General features: G+C 38.6%; 1 protein-coding gene across 2 annotated transcripts in view; it reads left to right on the forward strand.

Moving 5' to 3' along the window:
- Nucleotides 1-23,158, forward strand: part of CDH8 (cadherin 8) — a 194,931-nt gene that overhangs the window by 154,889 nt on the left and 16,884 nt on the right. The window contains exon 10 of one of the 2 annotated variants that reach the window (XM_048816573.2): nt 5,098-5,215. In XM_048816573.2, the coding sequence (XP_048672530.1) occupies nt 5,098-5,215 (118 nt within the window). Of the gene's footprint in view, nt 1-5,097; nt 5,216-12,899; nt 13,532-23,158 lie in introns of those variants that run through there. The other variant, XM_048816574.2, reaches the window with a different exon arrangement.

Below are 23,158 nucleotides of genomic sequence, written 5' to 3' on the forward strand. Positions count from 1 at the left end.
GCAAAGTTTTGTAATCACATAAAACCATACTCTGTATTGCTGCTCAGCTCTGGTATGTTTTGAGTATATTAAAACTATGCTGTGCATTAAAATCATACAGAGATAGATACATTATACTTGCAAGATTTTGCTACTTACCTTTCCATAGCATTCACTATTACTATCCTGATACTCTTCTAGGAATGCTATAATTTTAGGCATCTGTGGCTTTGCAGGAATGTAATATAAGGTTATAGAATATAACAGTGTGCGGTCCTCTGGGATACCTTTGCTATTAATTTTAATTCAGATATGCCTGTTAGGCAAGGTGTTAATTTAGTGCTCTCTTTCTTAATACATATACATAGTCAATCACATGCACAAACTTTAACAGAAAATCAAGGTTGAAATTTTATGTGGAAAAATGTCGAGGAATTCAGCAACCTTAAGGGTAGCAACCTGACATATATATATCAATAAGTTAGAGGTTTTAAAGCTATCCTTTATGGAACCAATTTTATTCTGTGGAGCTCCTTATTGTGCTGTTCAGAATCATTTGAAAATCCTGTGAGGAAATGAGAGGACAGGTCACCCAGAAAGCAGTTAGTATTACGGCACATATGTTACATGCTGAAGAAAATCCTTTTGTAATGCATATACAGAAAGGAGTAGAGTAAGGTTGCTATGGGAATGCTAACTCCTAAATTCTTGGCTCATGCTAGTAAAATAATAATTGTATCATTTTGTTAATGCTAAGTTTTGACTATATTTTTATGTATTTATAAAAAAGAAATAAATTGATAACATGTGGGTGAGAATAAATTCAATGTAAGGAATAAGTTTCACTGGAGATTGAGAAGCATCAAATCTGTTCACAAAAAACAATTTATGTGCCCACAGATTCCACTTCTCAAAGATTCCCAATCTAAATAATGACCTGAACTATCTTGCATAGTTTCTGGGAGCTGAAAAGTTCATGGCACTATGGTAGCTGGCTAGTGACTTTTAGTTCATTGAAACCCTGGACAAGGAGAGAAATAATTAGAAACAATTCCCCCACATAACACTGGAAAGAACTACAGTTAAGCAACCAGCAAGATATTTAAATTGCATACCCATGTGATAAATTCCATTTATCCTACACACTTGAGCACCTAAATTCACTCTGCACACTAAATAATCTCCCCATTATGTCTTCCAATAACATTCCATACCTCCAACAAGTTTCAAAGATTCAAAGTTTTTTTTTTTTTTTAAAAAAAAGCCTTGCACAACAATGTTTTGTTTCCTCCAAAAACTGGAATTCCATTCCAACCTTCACTGCTTTAAGACACCATGATCAGCAATATTCAGTCCTGAGCTAGAGACAAGGGCTGATATTTTACAAATCCGCAGAGACAGAAATTGGAACTGAACACCCCTGGAAGAAGGAAAATCCCACCTTTGCAGTGGGACAGACAACACTTGCTTCTAGCCTTGGAGGTCCTCTGATACAATTATTTAATTGGGAGACTTTTCATGCAGTGAAATGCTACTTTAGGTTATTTTATAGGTATTTTTGTTTCCCCTTGAGCACGATATATTTGAAGTTATGGCAACTAAATCTTTGTAAGTGGAGGGATATAAAAGTTAGCCCTATATATAATATAAAGAAAACTAGCTGAAAGCCTGGGTGTAATTCGTGAAATCTTGTGAAGCCACAGTGACTACTGGAATAAAATATTAGGCAACTAACAAAGTATACAAATACAAAATGTGCACACCGTCAGATTACAATGTAAGCACATGTGGAACTAGGGCTTATATCCCCTAGCTCAGACATACCATTCTCTCTCTCAGTTATTTGGACCCAGTACCATTCTGATGCTTGCTGCTGCCTGAGGGCTTCTCTTCTGCCCAGGTCCCAGCAGCACCTCTTCCCCAACTCCTCCGTCCCCTGCCTCTTGCTGCCGCGGACGCTCTCTCTGCTCTAGGGCCATATGTGAAGACAATGCTCAGTGGCGGGGTAGGTCTGTGTCCTTAGCCCCAAGACTCTTGCAGAGAGCTCTGCCAGTGTGCCCAGCCCTGAAAATTGCAGGATTGGAGGAGCATCTCGCTTCATTATGATGGTTCCTCTTGTCACAATGCTGTTACCCAAAGTCAGTCTGTGAGAGATGAAAGCACTGCAACACACCCTCCCCTTTGTTGCTCCAAAGGAAATCCCCTTCCCCACAACCTCCCTCAGGCAGGAGGAGCTGCCCTCCTATCTCCTCCATTTCCCATACCCCCATGATTATCCTCTGCGTTCCCCGCACATACCACTGCATCCCATTTCCCTGCCATGCCATAACCTACCTCCTGCTTCCCCCAATGTCATACTCCCTCTCATTCTCCCCATTCACCTTTCACAGTGTCTCTGCTGCTCCTCTCAGTCCCTGTGTCCTGTTTCACCCCCTGAATTATGGCAGCCATTTTGCATGTGGGCATAGGTTCAATATCATTGAAAACAGTGGGAGGTGGCAGCCAATTTTATTAAGATAAGACTCACTTCCACATACAGTTAGTCTGAAGGGAAATGGCAGCAATGTTGCTGACTTTAGGCCTATTGACAGTAATAGCAGATGGTGACCATTTTGAATAAAGTAAAATGCATGAGTTGAAAAACAGCTGATAACTTAAAAACCGAATCGTAACAAACTCTGAATCCCAGTGGTGATCAAACCTGATGATATTCTAAACAAAAAGAGCACTCAGATATGACTGTAGCTATTTCCATCACTTCAAACTGACTCAACTGACATTCTAGGGTAAGGTTTCAGACTGATGGATTGAAAATCCTGCAAGATTATTATACAGATATATTAAATTTTGTAAAACATTTCTATAAATAGATATTTGTAACATATTTGACTTATTCAGAATACCTGATGGCATGAGAATGAGATCATCCCAAATTCATGCCTAGAAAAACTTCATACATTATACCAAAAAGTATTACTGTCTCTGTATCTATATCTAACTATATATAGACACACACAGAGAGATTTAATGTATTGCTGTTTGCCCTGTCTAACTATCTGTTGTGCTATATAGAAGACTTTAATTCCTGCTCCCACTCTGTGGGAAGGAATAGGGAAGAGAATGATCATGAATATGATAATATATGCATTGTGATAGATATTTATGTTATCAAGCTATTCTCTCTCACTAACACCAGTTAGCGGTTATTCCTCCATGCCAGCAACTTGAAATTTTGAAAATATTGATCTTTGGTTAACTTTGAAAGTTGGGCAGGATCAGGCCCATTCAAGTCCCTCCTCACGAGTAACATATGGTTATTTTCTTTTAATTGGAACTTGCTGTGACTCTTTAAATATATTTGTCCCAGGATGAATTTGCACATTTTTAGTTATTATTATGAGGGGGTTTGTTTGTTTGTTTGTTTGTTTGTTTTAGGGTCTGATGCTTTGGGCAATAAAGCAATAAGAGAAAATTTGTATTGACTTCAGTGTGGAAATGTAAATTTAAATAATACTCATTAAGTGTCTGATCCTACGTCAATTGAAGTTAACAGCAAAATTCCCATTCCCACTGAGTTCAAGAGTGTAGTATCAGGCCCTAAGACCTTTGTCTAGGTCCCTATCTCTCCCTGTCTACACTTCTTCTGATGGGGAAATATTTGGAATCAACTAAGTCTGTCCCAAACTTTAAACCCCATTAAATCCCTCTCCTACTTTTCTGGAAGTGCTGTATTCTTATACTATTCTCCCCTGTTCTTTGCAATCCCATTTGGCTTGGAGGAAGATCAGCAACTGTACCTGCAGTGCTAGCATTTCATATGCAGCACTGAATATGGATATTGTGCAGAATAAGTGCAGTTGATTTCCACATTTTCCTAATTTTGTTATTTAAAAACAACCCTCCCCACCAAATTTAGCTAAAATAACATGCCATGTTCTGGACAATGTGCAAAGCATCCTAAGTTTAATATGTTAAATCAAACCTAGTTTTGTTGAGGGGGGGGGGGGGTTCACAACAATTGTAAAGCATTTTTTTAAAAGAAGAAAAGGTTTTGATTGTTTTTGCAATTCCATACGTTCTGAAATGGCCAATCAGATTTTCTTCTAACTTAAAAACATCACTGTTAGGTTGATATTAGACATGCAAAATTTCACACAAAAAGGTACATTTTTAAGAACTTTTTTCAGCTCAGGGGGAAGAGAATGGTGGTGGAGGGAGTTTTATGGCTGGACTGTTCTAAGCACATCCCGGTGCAAAGCTATATCAAACCATGAGTCACCCAGGAGTCACTGTGCCTCAGAGGCTACCGCGCATGAGGATAGGTTACAAAAAATGGGCATTCTTAGTATTGAGAAAAGACGACTGCTGGAGCACCTGAAAACTGTCTTCAAATATGTGAAGGGCTGTTATAAAAAGGAATGTGATCAATTCTTCTCCATATCCACTGAAGGTAGGACAAGAAGTAATGGGCTTAATCTACAGCAAAGGAAATGTAGGTTAGATGTTAGGAAAATCTTTCTAATTATAAGGCTTCCAAGGAAGGTTTGGGAATCCCCATCATTGGAAGTTTTTAAGAACAGGTGGGACAATCACCTGTTAGAAGTGGTCTAGGTTTACTAGGTCCTCCCTCATCACAGTGGGCTGGACTTGATGACTTCCCAAGGTCTCTTCCAGCCCTACATTTCTATAAGATCTGGGCAGTCCACATAGAAATTTAGAAAAAAGAAAAGGAGTACTTGTGGCACCTTAGAGACTAACCAATTTATTTGAGCATAAGCTTTCGTGAGCTACAGTGAGCTGTAGCTCACAAAAGCTTATGCTCAAATAAATTGGTTAGTCTCTAAGGTGCCACAAGTACTCCTTATCTTTTTGCGAATACAGACTATCACGGCTGTTACTCTGAAATCTGTCATAGAAGTTTAGATGTGTGGAGGGGTTCTTACACCTGTGAAAGTAGAAATCAGAATGTATCCTGTGTAATAAAGAATGTCCTTTTCAACAGTTAATGCAGATTTTCAGTATCTTTATATCTAGCAGGTTAATTTATAAAACCTTTGCTGTTGATCAACAGAACTTATGTTGAGGCTGTAGATTTTATGTAACCTTTTTCTATTGCAGGTAATTCAAACTGTCAGTGCCATTGATAAAGACGATCCTAAAAATGGACATTTTTTTCTATATAGTCTTCTTCCTGAAATGGTCAACAATCCAAATTTCACCATCAAGAAAAATGAAGGTAAATATAAAACGTATATAGTGTGGCACTGTATAACTTATTTTATTTCTCTTTTGCGTTGCTTGGTTGACTTCCATTTACTTTACCAATTTGTCCCTTGAGCGATTAGAATGTGGTTTATCTGTGTAATGATATCATAATTATACATCTTCAACTATTTCCAATATCTGTACAATAGATAAGAATAAAACTAAAATAAAAACAGAATTTAGATCCAGAAAATAACTCATTGGGTTGCATAAAACTTGAATGGAGAAATTTAATGTGTACTATACTTTTCATGATTTTGAGATATCAGAGAGAGAGAGAGATTGTAAAATAAGTGGTTAAAACTATGTTGATAAATAAATATTGAACCCATGTTGGCTCACATCTAGTCAGGAACATCTAACTAAATGTTTACTAAATCCCCAAAGGGAAACACATTTTAAGCCAGCTTGGTGTCTGTGTACAGATTCTGAACTACTACAGTTAAACACGTTCTAACTAGGATGAGAAAACAATTAGGTCAGCAAAGTCTTGAAGGGCACTTTGTATTAGAATTGCTGTTTTATAGCACTTCTGGAAGGGCACAGTCTCATTGTGTAATACTATAGAAGAGGAATTCATTCATGGTGGGGGTAAAAGGAAAAAAATTCAATCCATTTGACTTTTTTTGAGTAATAAATTTTGTCTGATCCTTGTTCTTGGCACACAGCTATACCTGAAGGTCATATAGTGAGAGAGCTGGAAATGATCACAATAATTCTATAAACAGTGCATTCCTCGGTATTTGTATGTCAGGCCAGGGTTTTCTTTCTCATAACATTGCATCCTGTATTTCAGTCTCTTTTATATCATGTTTGTGCAATGATTATGAAGGAAATCAAAACATGCTAGTCAGCCTTGTTAGTATTAATATGAAATTTTATTTGTGTGTGTAAAGGAAATGTATAAACATTTAAGAAGAAAACACCATTTTCATACCAATTGTTATTCTAGCTGTAGCATCCAGTGAAGTATGTTGGTACTGTTTTGATAAATATGGCCTTATAAAAATAAATTTATGAAGCTATTTAAAAGTATTATGGCTTTCTCTTTTTGGATATGTTTATTGTAGCATTATTCACTCTGTGTGTGTGTGTGTGTGTGTATATATATATATTCTTATGAATGTATCTGTACAAAGGAAATGAAAGTGCCTTATAGGACTGAATTCTATAGTTAGTACATTTATTATAGAAAATAAAGTGTCTAAAAAAACCTTCTTCATAATCCAAAAATCATAGAACAAAATGTGAATTAAGTGCCCTAAATATGAAGCTCCCATAACCAGTGGATTACCTTCCACAGCACGACAGAATAAACAAAGGTTTTTACATTCCTTTTTTGAGCATAGACTGTCTGCTCATACCACTAATTAATCTTCCTGCTTCAATCTATTACCCTTTTAAGATTCACTCTTGCTCCCAACCGAGGTCAATGGCAAAATTCCCATTGACTAGTATGGGAGAAGGAGTGGAGCCTTAATATTCTTTTTGACATCCCACTCTTGTGTACAACAGAGATACTGTTTTGTAATTAACATTTTAATAATCATCATCATCATCATCATAATAAATCCACTACACTTTTTCTTTGAATAACAAATTCACATTGAGACAAATTCACAAACAAATTCAACATGGTTCCATTGAGGAATGAACTCTCTCAAATTCCATGTGAGATATACAGTTACATTAATCTTTCTGTGCCTAATAACATTATTCCCTTTAAACATACTTATAACATACACCCTTTAAGCATGTTTTTTTATCAAGACCGTTACCCTGTTTAAAATAGTTCTAGTTTTATCTGCTAGAACAAATCTTCCCTTGTACAGGAAGGACTCTTGCCAAACCCAAAATCGGGATAATATAGCTGAGGTGAGGCAAGGTGTCATGTCACAGAGGATATGTCTATACAGACTCATGTTAGTGGAGTTCAGGCTAGCATGCTAAAAATAGAAGTGTAGACCTTGCTTTGGCTCATGGGTTCTAAAGTCCACCCCCCTCCCTTGGCTTCTGGAACCTGAGCTCCAGCATGAGCCGGAAAATCCACGTTGCTACTTTTAGCATGTTAGTGCGAGCTCCATAAACACAACTCTGTCCACCCAGGCTACAAGACTTACTCCCAGGGTCTATGTGGACAGAGCCATAAAGGCTCCTTACGTAGTCAAGCCACTTAATCATCGACGCTTAAGTATGACTTTTAAAATGTTCTCTATCTTCACAATCAGCATGACTGATTATGCCTGATGAATTTACTCTATTGTTCCTATAAAATGTAACTAATTGGTCCAAATTCTTCTTTTGGTGTAATAGTACAAGTCAGGAATAGCTTTGGTGACTATTAGAGTATTTCCCGAGCATTACTGAATGTGGAATTAAGCCCAGTGTCTCAGTGACTTCTTAACCAACAAATCCATTTTTTTTAATTATAAAGTTACTACATTTGTGTTTTCATTTTCTTTATGCTTATTTAATTTCTTTTGGAGCATTTCTTGCCTTTCTCTATACTCTGTGAAGCACAATGCTGCGCGAAACCCCCACTTCTCTAGGGTCTTTCTGAAACTGTCTTACCCTCTAATATTGCTTCCTTTGTGCTGCACTGGCATTTTTGGGATTGGCAGACACTTTTGTACTTGAAGAAGCCATAGTTTTAATTGATCTCTTCTCTTGGCACTAGTACTCAATCAATGCAGATTGACATCTGTTGTGGAAATCAAAGCTGTGTAGTTTTGCTTCTAATAGGGGCATATTTTCTGGCCCAAATAATAAAGAAATGCTACATAGTAGTACTGGCTTGAGTTTGTTCTCGTAACATACTTACGAAAACCTCTGACTATCAATTCACTTTAATTCATCCCCTATGGGCTAATATGACTTTTAAGCCTTCCAGACTGTCACCAGGTGATCTAACAATTTGTGAGCTGTCTTAACTGTGCTGCACAGGTGACGAGTGATATTCTAATAGCTAAAACCTGCTTTTACTAAATGTTTTTAATTTACCTTTTGACATAATGTTGGGCCTTCATTTGCACCTAGCAAAACCCTCCCCCCCTTCCCCCCGCCGCCCAAAGAATACATTATGTGTCACGGAAATTGGCCAGTGTTCATAGCTACATTCGGTTCCTGTGAAATGATTTACAGGCACCATGACAAGAGTTTTGTCTTTTCTATCCGGTAAATCTGCATATTTACAATCTCTTCCATAGACAAGACACCCTGAAATAACTCACCGGGATCTCTACTGCCTTTTTGATGGCTAGACTAGAAAAGTTATCTGGAACATCATCAGGAACCTCATGCATCTCGCTAGAACATCTGTCAGCAAACAATATGCAATGATTTTCTTCCATTCTGTCTGAGCCCAAAACTTCACTTCTCTCTGGTGCCACTGAATGGGTTGGTAATTTTTAAATTTAGCAAAATGTGCTGCTGCTGGCCACAGAAAAGCTACTGAAAGATAGGCTCAGATAGAGCCTAGATAGATAGAACTGTGATGCAAACAGAACTGATCATTCTGTTAGCTGGCCAGAAGCATTAAATCCTTCTCTCTCCATCAGTTAACACATAATCAGGTTACCCAATCTTACAAATCATGTGGCAACATCAGTCCAGGTACCCAACCATGTGAGTCAAGAACAGATCCCATGGCTACCTGGAGCTATATGGCCACACAGTTGCTAATTATGAGTGAAGTGATTATCTAATTTTTGCATGTCTTTGTGTCTGGTTTTGGATGGATGAATGAAATACCATGAGTAATGCTGTTCTTGCATTACTTCTGACTGTCTCCAAAGCAAGAAATGCTGAAAATAATCTCAGGAGAAAACCTGATTTTGTAAGATGTCCAGGCAAACAAAGATGTTCAGATAGATTTTGATAAACTCTGGCAATGTATCTCAACCCTTAGAATGTTTATTCACATAGGGCCAATCTCTCAACATATAATGTGTCACCAGAGTGTGGAAGGCAAGGGAAAACCTGCCTCTAAGCACAGAGGGGACCACATTGGGGCACACATTGATACTCCTGAAAAAGCTCAACAGACATTCTATGCTCTTGTGGGAAGCTGTTCTCCTTTCTCCCGTTCCCATCTCCCAGCCTGGCTACTTGAGCTAGACGATGTGCCCAGAATCTGGACCAAAGTGAATATTGGTGCAGGCATAATTAATAAAACCAAGAGTATATACTTTTACTTTGCTTTTAAATTGAAGCATCATATGTACTCTAATGAGAAACCTTTCTGTGGTGTAGCTTATTCCTAGCAAAATTAAATGTTATAAATGCCATTCTCAATTTCTGGGTAGCCTAGGTACAATACTCATTATATATACAATCAGTATTGTATCTAGACTCTCACACTTATGACTACATCGCACCATTTCCTCTGCTCTCTCTCTCACACACACATACACACACAAAGTTATCAGTGTGTGTGTGTGTACAGGTACACAATATTTCACAGAATATTTAAATACTTAAAAGTGTAATATCTTTGCTTCTTGGATTGAACAATTTTAATCTGTCAGTTATTTCCTCAGTAGGATGACTTGAAACTGGTAGGCAACGTGTCATGTGGTTAAAGTAAGAGACCCTGTTTTATAATAATACCTTATATACCCCCCAAGCACTAGTTGGATTACATGCCATCCTGTGCTTGAATCACTCACCTTATTTGAACGTTGCTTTCCACATCACCTCCTTCCCATTTATAAGATATTGTTTCCAAACTATATGAATTATCTGAAAAGTATGCAACCCCTTTGGGGATTGTTTCCTCTCATTTTACTGTCCAAAATAAAGATGCTAAAAGCTAATGTCCAGAACATATATGAAATCAGAAAATGTTTCTGTTACTTCTTTGCCTTCAGTTTCATAAAAACAAAAAGAGAAAAATATCTAAATATCCCAACTGTCAGATATTTTCTTTAGCAGTGTTTGTCACATGCATACTCACAGGGAAATCTATGGCAAAATAGCTTTTTCTCCCACCATAGTAACTCTGGTTGTGCTAATTAATACAGGATTCTGTCACTGAGTATTGTGCTCCCTTTCCTTTCCTTGATCGGTCTGTCTGTCTGTCATTGGCTCTACTGCCTTTAAAAGTTCCTAGTGTGTTTTTGATTGAAGTTCATATAGAGAGAGATAGAGAGATATATGATATAGATAGCTTGGACAGTTAAGATATGTTAGCGGAATGCTCTTCCTTTGCTGTGCCCAGTTTGAAAGAGAACTTCTAGTACAAATTGCTTTACCAACAACACCATGAAACCCATCACTGCCTATGGATGTACACTGCAAGTCCAGAATATCAGCACTCCCCCTATTGTCTTATGCACGTGTGCTATAAATCCTCATATTCCACTGCCATTTCCTGTAGTGTTATATGAGCCTCCGGAATCTTTGTGGCCAGCTGTCATCCACCCTGGCTCAGATTTCATTTAACAGTGGCAGTTCTCCAGGGGAAGCACATGCTTCCATATTTCTAATGTGCTTAACTATTATCCTCATTTTTATTCATAGTAATTAAGGTGGTTTGCATATTTTTCAAAGTGCAATTCTGAAATGTACCAAATCACATCTCAAGTCACGCTTTTCTTTAAAAATCACTGATGTGATTGCAAAGCACTTACTGCAGATCCTATCTGCAGCACCGGCAGTGTGTACATGCACTTAGAGTATGAGTTGCATTTTATTAATGTAAAAAGATAAATTGCTAAGCCCTAGGAAGGCCACTGGTTAGAATTTCTTTAATTGCTATGGAGACCATATAATGGGACAGCTTGCATAATGAGGTGCTACTCACTGGGCAGATGCCAGTATTTGGCCCTAAGTGGACTGGATGCTTATGTATTTAAATAATTGAACATCTGAAAATACTTCATGGACACTAGGGTTATTGGGTAAGATGTGTAAAACAATCTGCCACCCACTGACAGAAGCGGCACCTTACTCCAAAACCACTAATCGTTGCAGTGTCTGGGTCTAAGCCTATAAATCATGTTATCAATATCATATTAACAATCTTTAATTGTACTGGATTAAAAGAAGAGATGATCAAAATTTGGAACTTCCATCAACTTCATTTTGTCCCAAATCAGGACAAAAAGTCAAAATCTCACAATTTTTCGCAAAACATTCCAAAAAAATATTTCATTTTAATCTAACATTTCATTTCAAGAAGGTTGAACCATGTTGTTTCAACTTCGTTATTTTGACTTTTGTATTATAATATAAATGTCAAGAAGAGTAGTCAAAATTAAATGTTACGACCTTATTGAAACAAAAGGTTTCACTAATTTCCTGCAAATAATCAATGGAATAGGTATGTTCTTATGAAACTTTTCAATTTAATCAAATCAGCATTTTCTGACCAGTTCTAGTTAAAAGATAACATTTAGGTCTAGGCCTACAAATTCACAAAATTCAGTTTTTGAGTCAGAAGATCTGCAAAATTCAGGGGTGTTTAGATGTCGGTGATTGTTCATGGTCGACTCTTTAAAAAAAAAGGCCTTGTTTTGTGACTTGTACTTTGTGCCAGTGCAGGGGAGCAAAGAAGATGTAAGCACGCTGGGTCCAGAGACAAAGAGGTAAGCACATGTTGCCACCATCTTACTCTTAACCACCACTGTAGCAGGTGGGTGGAGTGTGGTCAGGGCTAGATAGGGAATGTGGGTGATGTCTAACCTCTGCCTCTCAACATGTCAGAAAGTGGAAAGTAGCCAGTACAGAGGGCATGGTAATTTGCTGCCTCTCAAAACTGGCAGAAAATTATTGTCCCTGGAACAGGAAAAAAGCTGAGAGGAACTTGAGCTTCAGGGGTGTTTTGGGGGGAAGACATTTGTAAAGTTTCAAAAAGGTTCACTTGTAGAAATGGACATGGAGACTGGAGCGGGGTTATCTGTTTGTTCTGCATTGGTTCACCCATTCTTAGTCCCTAGATGATTGATTTGATGGGAACTGCCAGGGATCAGTGGCTGTGGTGGACATTTTCATTCTTAGCACTAACTAGGCAAGTAGACTTAAACCTATTCAGTCATGTAACTGAAGAAGTTCTGAAACATGACATCATCCTGCAAGTGTGTTGGATGTGTTTGTGGCTCCATGAGATGAACAGCAACATGATGTACTGATGATGAGAGTAAGGGATCAGGAACATCTGATTTTTTTTTTCATAGTGTTCACACTCTTCTTGACAGTTACTCTAAATCATAGACAAGCCACGAGTTTCTAGTAAATGATTATTTTTACAAAGGAGTCTCTTATATACTGCAGAAATGCCCAGAGGTCATATTGCTAGGCACTGTACAAATACACTTGTGTTTCAGTTACCATGGTGTTGTCTTATATTCTAATGTAAATAACATATTTCACTTTTTAGAACATGCCATTTTTCAGTGCTAGTAATTGACGTTTTCTGCATTATTCAGAAACCATAGCATGTGCCCCATCTATTTAGAACCCCAGTAACAATGAAAATCCAGCATTTGTTTCTTTCGCTCAGCATGTATTCTTCATGTCTGAGACCTTCCTTCTTTCCTTCTCCTATCTTCCTCTACTACCTCACCTATAGGCTATTTTCTGTAATGCCCCCATGCTATCACCTGAGTGATATTTGAAATCGGCTGTCTTTCAGAGAAGAAGTTTCCATTATTGTCCGTAGTGAGGACAACAGCAATACAGGGGAGAACCTGCATTTTCCCACTGCCACGACTGTAGCAGAGTGTATTTTGGACATGTAATCCCTCCACGTTGGACATTTAATCTTGTTCTGCTTCTTCCACTAATACCTGGTGCTCTGCCACCTGCCCCATCTTTCTTTTCACGTGTAGGCAGCTACTCTTTCCAGGCTCACCTCTAATTGGAGCCACAGAACAGGTGAGGACTGCGTGCAATTTCTTCTTCAAACATACCTTTTAACCCTACCTGGCTGCTGCCTACACTTTCTTTCAATGATTGATGCAGTTTTTGCCACCTCTGTAGGCTGAAGAATGCCCTCCTTTTGGCAGCTTGAGAAAGAACTTCCTCTGTTCTAGCTGAAACCCAGTGCCAGATAACAGAACCAGATCCACAAATTCTAGCACAGCTACCAACCTCCTCCACATTTTGACCATGATGTCTATTCTGTCCAGCTGAAACCTTATTCACTCCTCTCCTGTATTCAGGATGCAGGGCACCAGCCAGACACATCCCCTCTCTCCTCCGCCATAAGCCAGATGTGATCAATCAAGGCTTCATTGGACCGGACAGGCCAACCTGATATTCCAGCCAGCAGGAAGGGGGCCACCTGGTAAGCTGATTGTCCTCTTTTAGGCATCCTTAGGCTCTTCTTCAGCTGTCCTGTGGTTTGGGGGTTTTTGTTTGTTGGGTTTTTATTATTATTATTATTTTTATTTTTCCTGCTCTTTTTGCAATTTTATAGCTAGCAAAGTGCTTCTACTGGAGCATTTTTGTTCCAGATACTCTTTTAACCTTTTCAGTCCTGTCTTCATCCTATCTCTGTTGTGTTGGCTTCTCCACCACCCCCACAGATAAAAGTATCCAGCCAATTGTCAGGGAATCCATATACCCAAATGGAGGGCTCACTTCCACAGCATCATATCCCTCCAGAGAGAGCCTTTTTTTTCCACATGATGTATCAGTCACAATGACACAATTTATTTCAGAATATTTATGTGAACATGAACCAGTACAAGCAAATATGAAAGGAGAGCAATAAAGGAAGGGATAATATTGTATATGTACAGCATGCCATTATGCATACATGATCATAAAAGGCTTTTACTTCACTTATTCATAATTTATGATTTCTGCTGCTAGCAACATAATGTTGACAAGGAGTCAGTTATGTTTCATTTTATAAATCAAACTAATTAAGAACCAGATGCAATCTAAGTGAAAAAGATCTGAGGTCAGTGTTGAGCACCATATGCACTACAATGGAAAACATTGCAAATTTTTCTGCTGCAGTGTTTGCCAGATCCAATCGTTTAATATAGTTTTCTTTCTTTTTCCAATAATTATTTCATTAACTTGTCAATAGAAATATGGTAAAGTAAGTAACGGTGGCATCATTTTAAAACAGCACATAAGGGGGAAAAAAAAGATTAAGAAAACAAATCAGAAAAACGAAAAAAATGGGCCAGGCAATCACCATGAAAGAATAAATTCATTTTAGCAAAGAAAATCTGGAATGTGGATACAAGACCAAGTAGACACATAGAGATAAGAACAAATTAAAGCTTCAGTCTGACATAATTTCAGCTAAACAATATGGCAAAAAAAGAAAAAATGAAAAATGGCATATTAAACCTGTACCGCTCGACACACTCAAGGGACCTCGGGCCTTGATGGTAGCAAGTGTGCTAATTTCACATCCAGGAGCATCCCAGAAATAAAGGAATCCAAAGCTGGATCCCTCTGAAATTTTAGACATTTTCTCAGATGTACAGCAATGTCTTGATTGTATGTAGGATCTCAAAGTGTTTTACAAACATAAATTAATGAAGCCTCAGCACATACAGGATAATTTGATGAGAGGACTTAATGTTTCCTTCATCATGTTTATTTTCGGTATCACTTCAGTTTCCACTTGTCTTTAATGGGGGGCCAACATGTAGTCAAACATAGCAGCAATATTGTAGCTCTTCACCAAAACTTCCACAGTACACACAGACTATTAAACTATATTCTACCCCCCCACCCCACGTACACACATTTCCTCCCGTTTTGTCATTTTAATATAAGCATTAACCATGATTAAAATAAAGAAAGTGACTGAAAGAAAACCAGAGAAAAATAAACCTTAACATTAACAGGAGTTTCGAGAGATGATTCCTCTTTCTTATCTGGCAACTTCTGCTTGGACACTTGTAGGTTTGTCCGTGTTTCAGATCTTTGTGTATCCTGACAGTATCTTTCTGATGTCTAAACCAATGAACTTATCTATAAATAAGCACACTTTAGTAACAGTAACTCTTCGTGTCCTCCTGTTCCATCCCTGTTACAAATTGCTTGAGTGTTCTGTCACATGTTGGGTTCGGCTGTGGATGGGGAAACGCTAAGACTTATAATATAAATTGTCTTTCAATAATAAGGACAGTGGGCCATATTCTCCTCGGAAACAGTGTGGGAACTGTTTGGTTGGGGCTTAGAATCAGTGTATTTGAGGGGAAAACTTTTCACAGTCTGTTCCTCACCATTATTTGTCAGGTTTGCCAGTCTCATTTGGTTGTTGTGCATGGTGGAGTATTTCTACTCTAACATCTGATGGTTTGCACCAGAAGTATAAGGTGTTTATGAAGGGGGAATGTTCTTCCAAGAAGATGATTGCTGGATCTCTCCAATTGTAGCTTTACAATGTTCACAATGTACTGGATCACCGCATCTCATTCAGAACTCAACCTATGTGGGAGCAAAAGAAACTATTCCCCCACAACTTACACAGGTTGTTGCTTCCTGCCTGGAATCATGTATATAAGCAGAGTGGCTATCTTTGCCTTGACTTCTTTTACCAAATGTACATCGGAACACTTGAACATATTTTTCCAGATTTTCAGGAGATGGTCTTCTGCAACATGTAGCTTAGATGCCTCTGTCAGAATATAAGACACTTCTGGTTTCTTATTTGGAATTAACCCCTCCAAGTTTTCTGCACTCAAAAATCAGGTCCCTCAGTAGAGGTGCTCATGGACAATATGCTTTCTATCCATGTTAGGGATATTTTGTTAAGTGGCATTTATTCACTGAGTAAAAGGAATAATGTCTCAGAAGTGGAGGTGCTTGTAGGAGAGGAAATTGCCATTGATGTTTGTCCCTAAGCTGGTCACAGGTCAGGAAAAACATGATATTTTAACAAACGCTCCCTACCTTCTCCCCAGCCTCATTACTGGCTGGGGGTCTGTGTGCATGTGTTTGGTTTTGTAGTTCTGAGCAGCTAATTGGCAATTATGGCATGAGTCCATTTTTAGTTTTGCATTTAATTTTGTAAGGGTTCCGCATACCTGCTCTGTTTTAATCATCCTCCAATGGCTGTCAGGAAGAATATCAATTAATTCATCCACCCCTCAGTTGTATTTTTTTTTCTCTTCTAACCATTGGGTCTCAGTAGATGAGAATTAACTGATATTCCCACTGCCTGAAGTTATAGTACAGTTAAACAGATAAATACACCTCTTTTAGGGAGAGAATCAAGTTTGCAGACAACATACAGTGTAAAGCAGGGATTTATATTGGTCGATTAGCTAACAAAAATATTTCTCTTCCTAAAAGTTCTCTTTCTTATTTGGAATTTAGTATTTGGTATTTGGAAATACCCTCAATCTGGAGCCTTAAGGGACCCACTAAACAAGAGACCCAAAATATAATATTCAGAATGCCAGAGGAAGATCTGGCTGTCATATTTTGAATTGAGCTGATAGGAAAAGGGATGCAAGACTGAGTTCTGCAGGAGTTTCAATGAGAATACTACCTTGTGGCGCTTATAACCATCTCAGTAAAATCAGCAAGATCGTAGGCCATTGGGTGCGGTGATACAGAAGGTCCAGGGAGCAGTGGGACAGTGATAGAGGGGAGATAAATAAGCTCCAGGCTAATTAAGATGTGGTTCCATATAGGCTAGAGAGGGTTGCTACAGGTTAATTGGAGCACCTGTAGTCAATTAAGGCCCTGTCAGAAAACTAATAAAAAAACCCTGCTTCAGGCAGTCACGGGGTGTGAAGAAGGAGAGAGGAGTGGAGTTTGGAGGTGTGTTGCTGAGACCTGAAAGACCAGAGAACCAAAAGAAGGGAGACCCTGCCCCAGCAGGCCAGGGAGACTCCCTCCCCTGGGGTCAAGAAACGAGAGTAACCCTACCCAAGGGGGAAGAGAGGAAGAAACCCGCAGGGGTTGAGAGGGGCTGGGGCTCAGAGTGAGGTGCAAACCCAGACCCCTCCCTTGCTTTCCTTCTCTACCACCTTCCCGGGCTACTAGCGGTGCCCTCGGTGCCCAAGAGCAGGGGAAAAGGATAGTGTCTTAGCCCCCTCACCAAGAAAAGTGGGGGACTCACCGTACCAACATTGGCCATTTTTCACAGTGCTTATAGAATTTTCAGGTTGTTCAAGAGAAAAATCAGGTGGTCACTTGAGCAATCTTTGCTGATATTTGCACCTTTAGGCAGATTTATGCCTGTCCCACACATGGAAGCTGGTTATTTTTTTTTCTTAGGATATAATTAATGCCTTGGTGGTTTTATATGGTTTTCACCTAAAACCAGGTAGAATTTGATGATTTTGTTTGAGTTTCTCTTGGAGATTTTGATTCAACCTAACCCCAAATTCAAAGCAAAATATAGGAGGTGGGAACTCATAAGAACTGAAATCAAAATGTTTTGTTGTAAACTGCCATACCTAAGTTTCCCTCTAAGGATCCTAAGTACAACAACAATACAAATAATAAACAACAATAATCTTTGATGTAGCCATTTTCTAACTATTTTCCTTCCTATAACTGACAGGAAAGTCATTCCAGCATCACTTTAAACCTTAGCAAGCCTCACTCCAAAGGATGTCCTTGCAATTATGGAACTGGACTGAGATTTAGAGTGTCTTTCCCTAGAAATAGTACAAGCTTTGGATAAGTCACTTAATCATTGTGTCAGGTTTCAGAGTAGCAGCCGTGTTAGTCTGTATCCACAAAAAGAAAAGGAGTGCTTATTTGTTAGTCTCTAAGGTGCCACAAGTACTCCTTTTCTTTAATCATTGTGTGTGTGTCATTTCCCCGTATATACTATGGGGATAATACTCATCTCCCAGGAGGGCTGTATGGGTACATTTTTTTCATGTGTGCTTAGTGCTCAGATGATGGTGGAGACCATAACAGCTTATAAATCAATACAAGTTGTGATTTTTCATAAGAGCCACAAAGGAAATCCTCATAAAAATAAATAAGTAAATGCTTCTAGGTCTCAACCAAGTGAAATACATGGAGGGACTAGTCTCACGAAATACTATTGCTCCTGCTGGTGGGTACCATACCAGCAGGTTCCCCAATTCCTTGTTCATCTGGATACAATCTTTGTGCTGATCTCTAGTATTAAAAAATAAAGGAGGGTAATTGGGGATGGATACCACACTTCAGATCTCACTCTGCATCTTCTTAGTCTATTCCAGAAGTGGTACTAGTCCCATTTCTCTAGTAACATCTCAATTTTTTAAATCAGTAAAGATTCCAGTTGATTTTTTTCATGAAAAATCCACCCTCTTATTTTATGCTTCTCTCGTGACTGTCTCCTGGCACACAGAAAGCTACCAGCAAATATGCCTTTCCTTTTGTTGTTGTTGTTGTTGAGAATTCAATGGACTTCAGAAGAAATTCCTTCAGAAAACTTTGTATAAAGAATTCTTGCACTCATCTTGTTCTGGGATTCCTTTAATCTGGCCTTGTGATCTTCTGTTTCATCCAGTAAGGAAGCTAACATCTTTCTCAGAGTACCTAACATTCTCCTTCAGAATTTCTCATGCTATTCCAAGTTTATTTCCCTCTACTCTTCTGATTAACTGCTTAGCTATTTCAGCCTTCTTGCAGTGATCAAAATTATTTGTTGGATTATTGTTAAAATCTTCTCATGTCCCCAATCTCAGCCAATAGAATCACTCTTAAGGAGATTCTTATTCCTTTTAATATTTTTACTATGTCCATCTCACGTTGTATTATCTCAGCTACTGTCTGTACTGTTACGGATTCTTCATCCATGAATTACAGATGATAGAGGGAGCAAATCCAGAGGGGCAAGCAAGATATGGCTATCAGTAACACTGGTGCAAGCTGTGCCCCAGAGATTGAGACCATGTATTCAGAGGAGCAACTGCAAAAATCTACTTAATTGCCATAAGCAATTGAGGCATCTCACTGGCCAATTGTGTGCACAAATCTAAAATTCTGGGCAATTCTGGAAAAGGGACAATTTACCCAGAAGCCACAAAATCAACGTAGTGAGACCCCTTAGGAAAGAGGCAGTGGGAAGGATTCCATATTTGATTTCTGCCTCACATGTTTTTGGCTTGGTACAAAAGTGATTCATAACAAACTAACTAACTAAATAGGCTTTTTGATTCCTCTCACACACAAATGAATTGTATCTGCCAAGTGTTTCAATTTTTGCAAAACTGTTGAGCACTTTATCTGCCAGTTTTGACAGTGGTGCAAATTAGTTTGCATGCCTATAGCATTTACATGGCTTAGTCATCAGGTTCGAAATAACTCTTCTGCCCAGAAGCAAAGTGTCATATGCTGACAACCCTTCACCTTTCCAAGCTAGATATGTTGGGAACTATGACTTTTACTGTGTGTGGGTTTTCAGTTATGACCTTTGTCCACACTGCGCTTACATTAAGGAGTTGATATTCACAGGACAGTGCATGTGCATATGTACACCTGCTTTGACATATACTATCCTAAATGCACGTGCAAGCTGCGGCTATCTATAGCTATCTAGGTGGTAATACATGCAGAAAATGGGTGCCTGTATGCATTTTCCTTTTGAAACTGGGTTCCAGAATATCCCATGGCACTTTATACAGGAATAAGAACAACAGTGAACTATTATTATTTATAATGTGCACACTAAAATCTTTTATAAAATAGTTACTGGATTGCCGGTGCCCAGGGGCCACTTTATACACCTCAATATTTCAGACTTTAAAAATTTAAAAGCAAATATAACCCCTGCTGTCACTAGTTTACAGTATGGATTACATTTACAAATATATGTAAGGGCACATTTTTGCAGTCACACCCACACTTTATTCTCACTGAAGTCCAATGGAATTTTGCATCTTGACAGACTGCGGGATCAGACACAGTCAAAACCACAGCACAATGTTTGAGTTGCGGCGGCTCCAAGGAAATTTCAAGTGACAATTTTTTTTCCCCTTAAAGTGTCTCAGATAATTTAAGCCACATTTAGCTTGGACTGATCTTAGGCAAAGACTATGCATGCTAAAAATTTTCTCATAGCAAGTTACAGCTGAGTTATAAACCCCTGAAAATAAGAATGTGTAATGGAAGTGCTGACAGAACCTGTATTACAACAGTACCAACAGGCACTTCGCTGATAAATTCTAGTCAGTTTTTATAGTCAGGTGGCCACTTTCTGCCACTATCTCAAAGTGCACATTATAAGAATTAATGGTTTGGCAATACTAAAATACTATGGCCTCCATTTGCCCTTTTAAATGTTCTAATAGAAATTTGATATGGTTGATATGGTTGATCCCAGGTCAGCTGTAGTGGAGTGCTATACGATCTGTTGGTAAATCTTTTAAAATTCCAGATGTGTGTAGAGCCAGCATCTGTGTGAATAAGGGTATGTCTACACTGCAAAGAAAAACCCACAGCGCCAAGTCTCAGAACCTGGGTCAATTGGCTCAGGCTGCAGAGCTAAAAATAGCAGTGGAGACATTCTTTCTCAGGCTGGAGCCCAGGCTCTGAAACCCAGTTGGGGGGAACAGTCTCAGAGTCTGGGCTCTTCTGAGTAGGTACATCTACCCTGCTATTTTTAGCTCCATAGCCTGAGCCCGGAAAGGCCCAAAGACTTGGTGACACAGGTTTTTCTTTGCAGTGTAGACATACCCGTAGAGTCATCTCAGCATTGACAGTGAGATGCTAAGTTATTTGTGCTAACATTTGATTAATGCCAATATAAAAGAAACTCCTGATCCTTAAGTTCCCCATACGCACTTTTTTTACAAATAGATATATTTTAAATTCTCTCTGCTTTTATTTTATTTTTTTCATAGCACGGGGTTCATTTTTTTTAGTTCAGTTTGGTTTTTAGAAAGCAAGAGTAATTTCATAGTTTCTCATGGTTTTGATTTAAGCTAAGAAATCCTTCCCAGAACGTGTGCGAAAATAGCTTGGGTGAGGGAAGGAGATGGGGCTAGGGAAGGGATTCTTGAAACTCATCCTTTGTTTAATGAAAGGTTCATGAATTTCATTGAACCTGCGTGAGAGAAAGATATATATATAAAATATATGTGTGTGTGTGTATACTAAAACCCATGTCATCTGAGGCTGAGCATTGAAAGATTCTCTCAATTGAAACTTTCAAAATTGATTTAGGGGGGTTAGATGCATATCTTCCATTATTTTCAATGTCTAAATCTCACATGTCAATGCCTGTTGCACAGTCATCAATACTATGAAATTTCATTCTATTTTAAGTAAAATTCAGGTTGCAAGGCCCTCTGGATGGGGTTATTAGCTTTTTATTTGCCCCCATAGCACCTGGCTCAAATTTGGCAAATATAAATACTAATTAATTGGAAGTTCAATGACTCCAGGTCAGAATATAGCCACTAGTTTCACCAAAGAATTTTAAAATAATGACCAATGGAGTACGTTATTACTTTTTGAAATTTTTGATTAAATGAACAACATAATCAAATTAAATATAATATATAGATGCTGAAAATGATCCATTAGACGATGCAAATTACCATGTTAATAATGTATGTTTAATGCTAAGCACATCTGACAACCATTTCATCTCTTTTCCATACTAGAGCTTGGCATCTTGCATTAATTCTCATAGTTTACAGCTGCAACGTTCAACACACGTGATATGTGGAGATGTGATCCGAATGACATGTTCAACATGTCAAAACAATATGATTACAAATAAAAAAGGTGTCTGGCTAACTGAGTACATTGGGCAAAACTGAGGAGCCAAATTTTGTGCTAACTTAATGACTCTTGCAATTCCATTGGTCTGAATCCAATTTCCATTTACAAGGGTATAAATCAGAAGAAGCTCCACTGGAGTCTGTGTGAGTGAGATCAGAATCAGGCCATTGACTGTAAAGAAGTTGTACAGGATGCAATTCAGTGAAAATTGTGGTAATTCATACACACAAAATTTTATGTGGCCAGGGATGTTCCACTTGCAGCTTGGAGTCCTCTTGGTTCAGCTGAAGTCTGCTACATCCTTTCTTAAGAAAAACACATAAGTGGCAATTAATACTGAGAAAACACACAGAAATTACAGGGAAGACCAAAATCCAAGGGTCACTGAAATTAATGGAGTCACTCCAGATTTCCAACAGTGTAACTGAGAGCAGAAATTGACCCTAAATCTGTTAGTATCCCAGGTGACTATTCTGCCATTTCAGATAAAGACACAAGTGTGCTGAAGACACAAAAGAGACTCTTATTTTTAGCAGTGATTTTTTTTTAAAACCAGGTAACTATGGAATAGAGAAATAACAGAAACAAGGGTACAATATACAGAGGGATAGCTCAGTGATTTGAGCATTGGCCTGCTAAACCCGGGGTTGTGAGTTCAATCCTTGAGGGGGCAAAAATTGGGGATTGGCCCTGCTTTGAGCAGGGGGTTGGACTAGATGACCTCCTGAGGTCCCTTCCAACCCTGATATTCTATGATTCTATGATAAGAACTTCAGGTGAAAACCTGACCCCAGTGAAGTCAATAGGAGTTTAGAGAGGAAGGATGTTCCAGTGGCTAGAGCACTAACTTGGACGGTGTTCAGTTCCTACTCTACCCCAGACTTCCTGTGTGACCCTGGGCAAGTCACTCTGCCTCAATTCCCCATCTGTAATTGGGATGGTAGCATTTCCCTCCTTCACATGGGGTGTTGGGAAGATAAATCAGTTCAAGACTGCATGGTGATGGGGACCATATAGGTACATGAGATAGATCTGGAAACCAAAGCTGCTGTCCTCTGTACCCCCCCATTCCTCGGCATACATAGTTGCATGTAAGTTAAAAAAAAAAAAGTAGAGATTCTGCATCTGAATTATTGACTTGTTTCTTCATCTTCCTGTTAAAGATAAAACAAATACAGTCTCATACTGTCAGTACAAAGTTTCTGTATGATCACCTCATAGACAAAGCAGTTTCTATCCAGCTTTTAAAGGGTTA

Source organism: Caretta caretta, chromosome 12, assembly GCF_965140235.1.
Source record: "Caretta caretta isolate rCarCar2 chromosome 12, rCarCar1.hap1, whole genome shotgun sequence".
Lineage (NCBI taxonomy): Eukaryota > Metazoa > Chordata > Testudines > Cheloniidae > Caretta > Caretta caretta.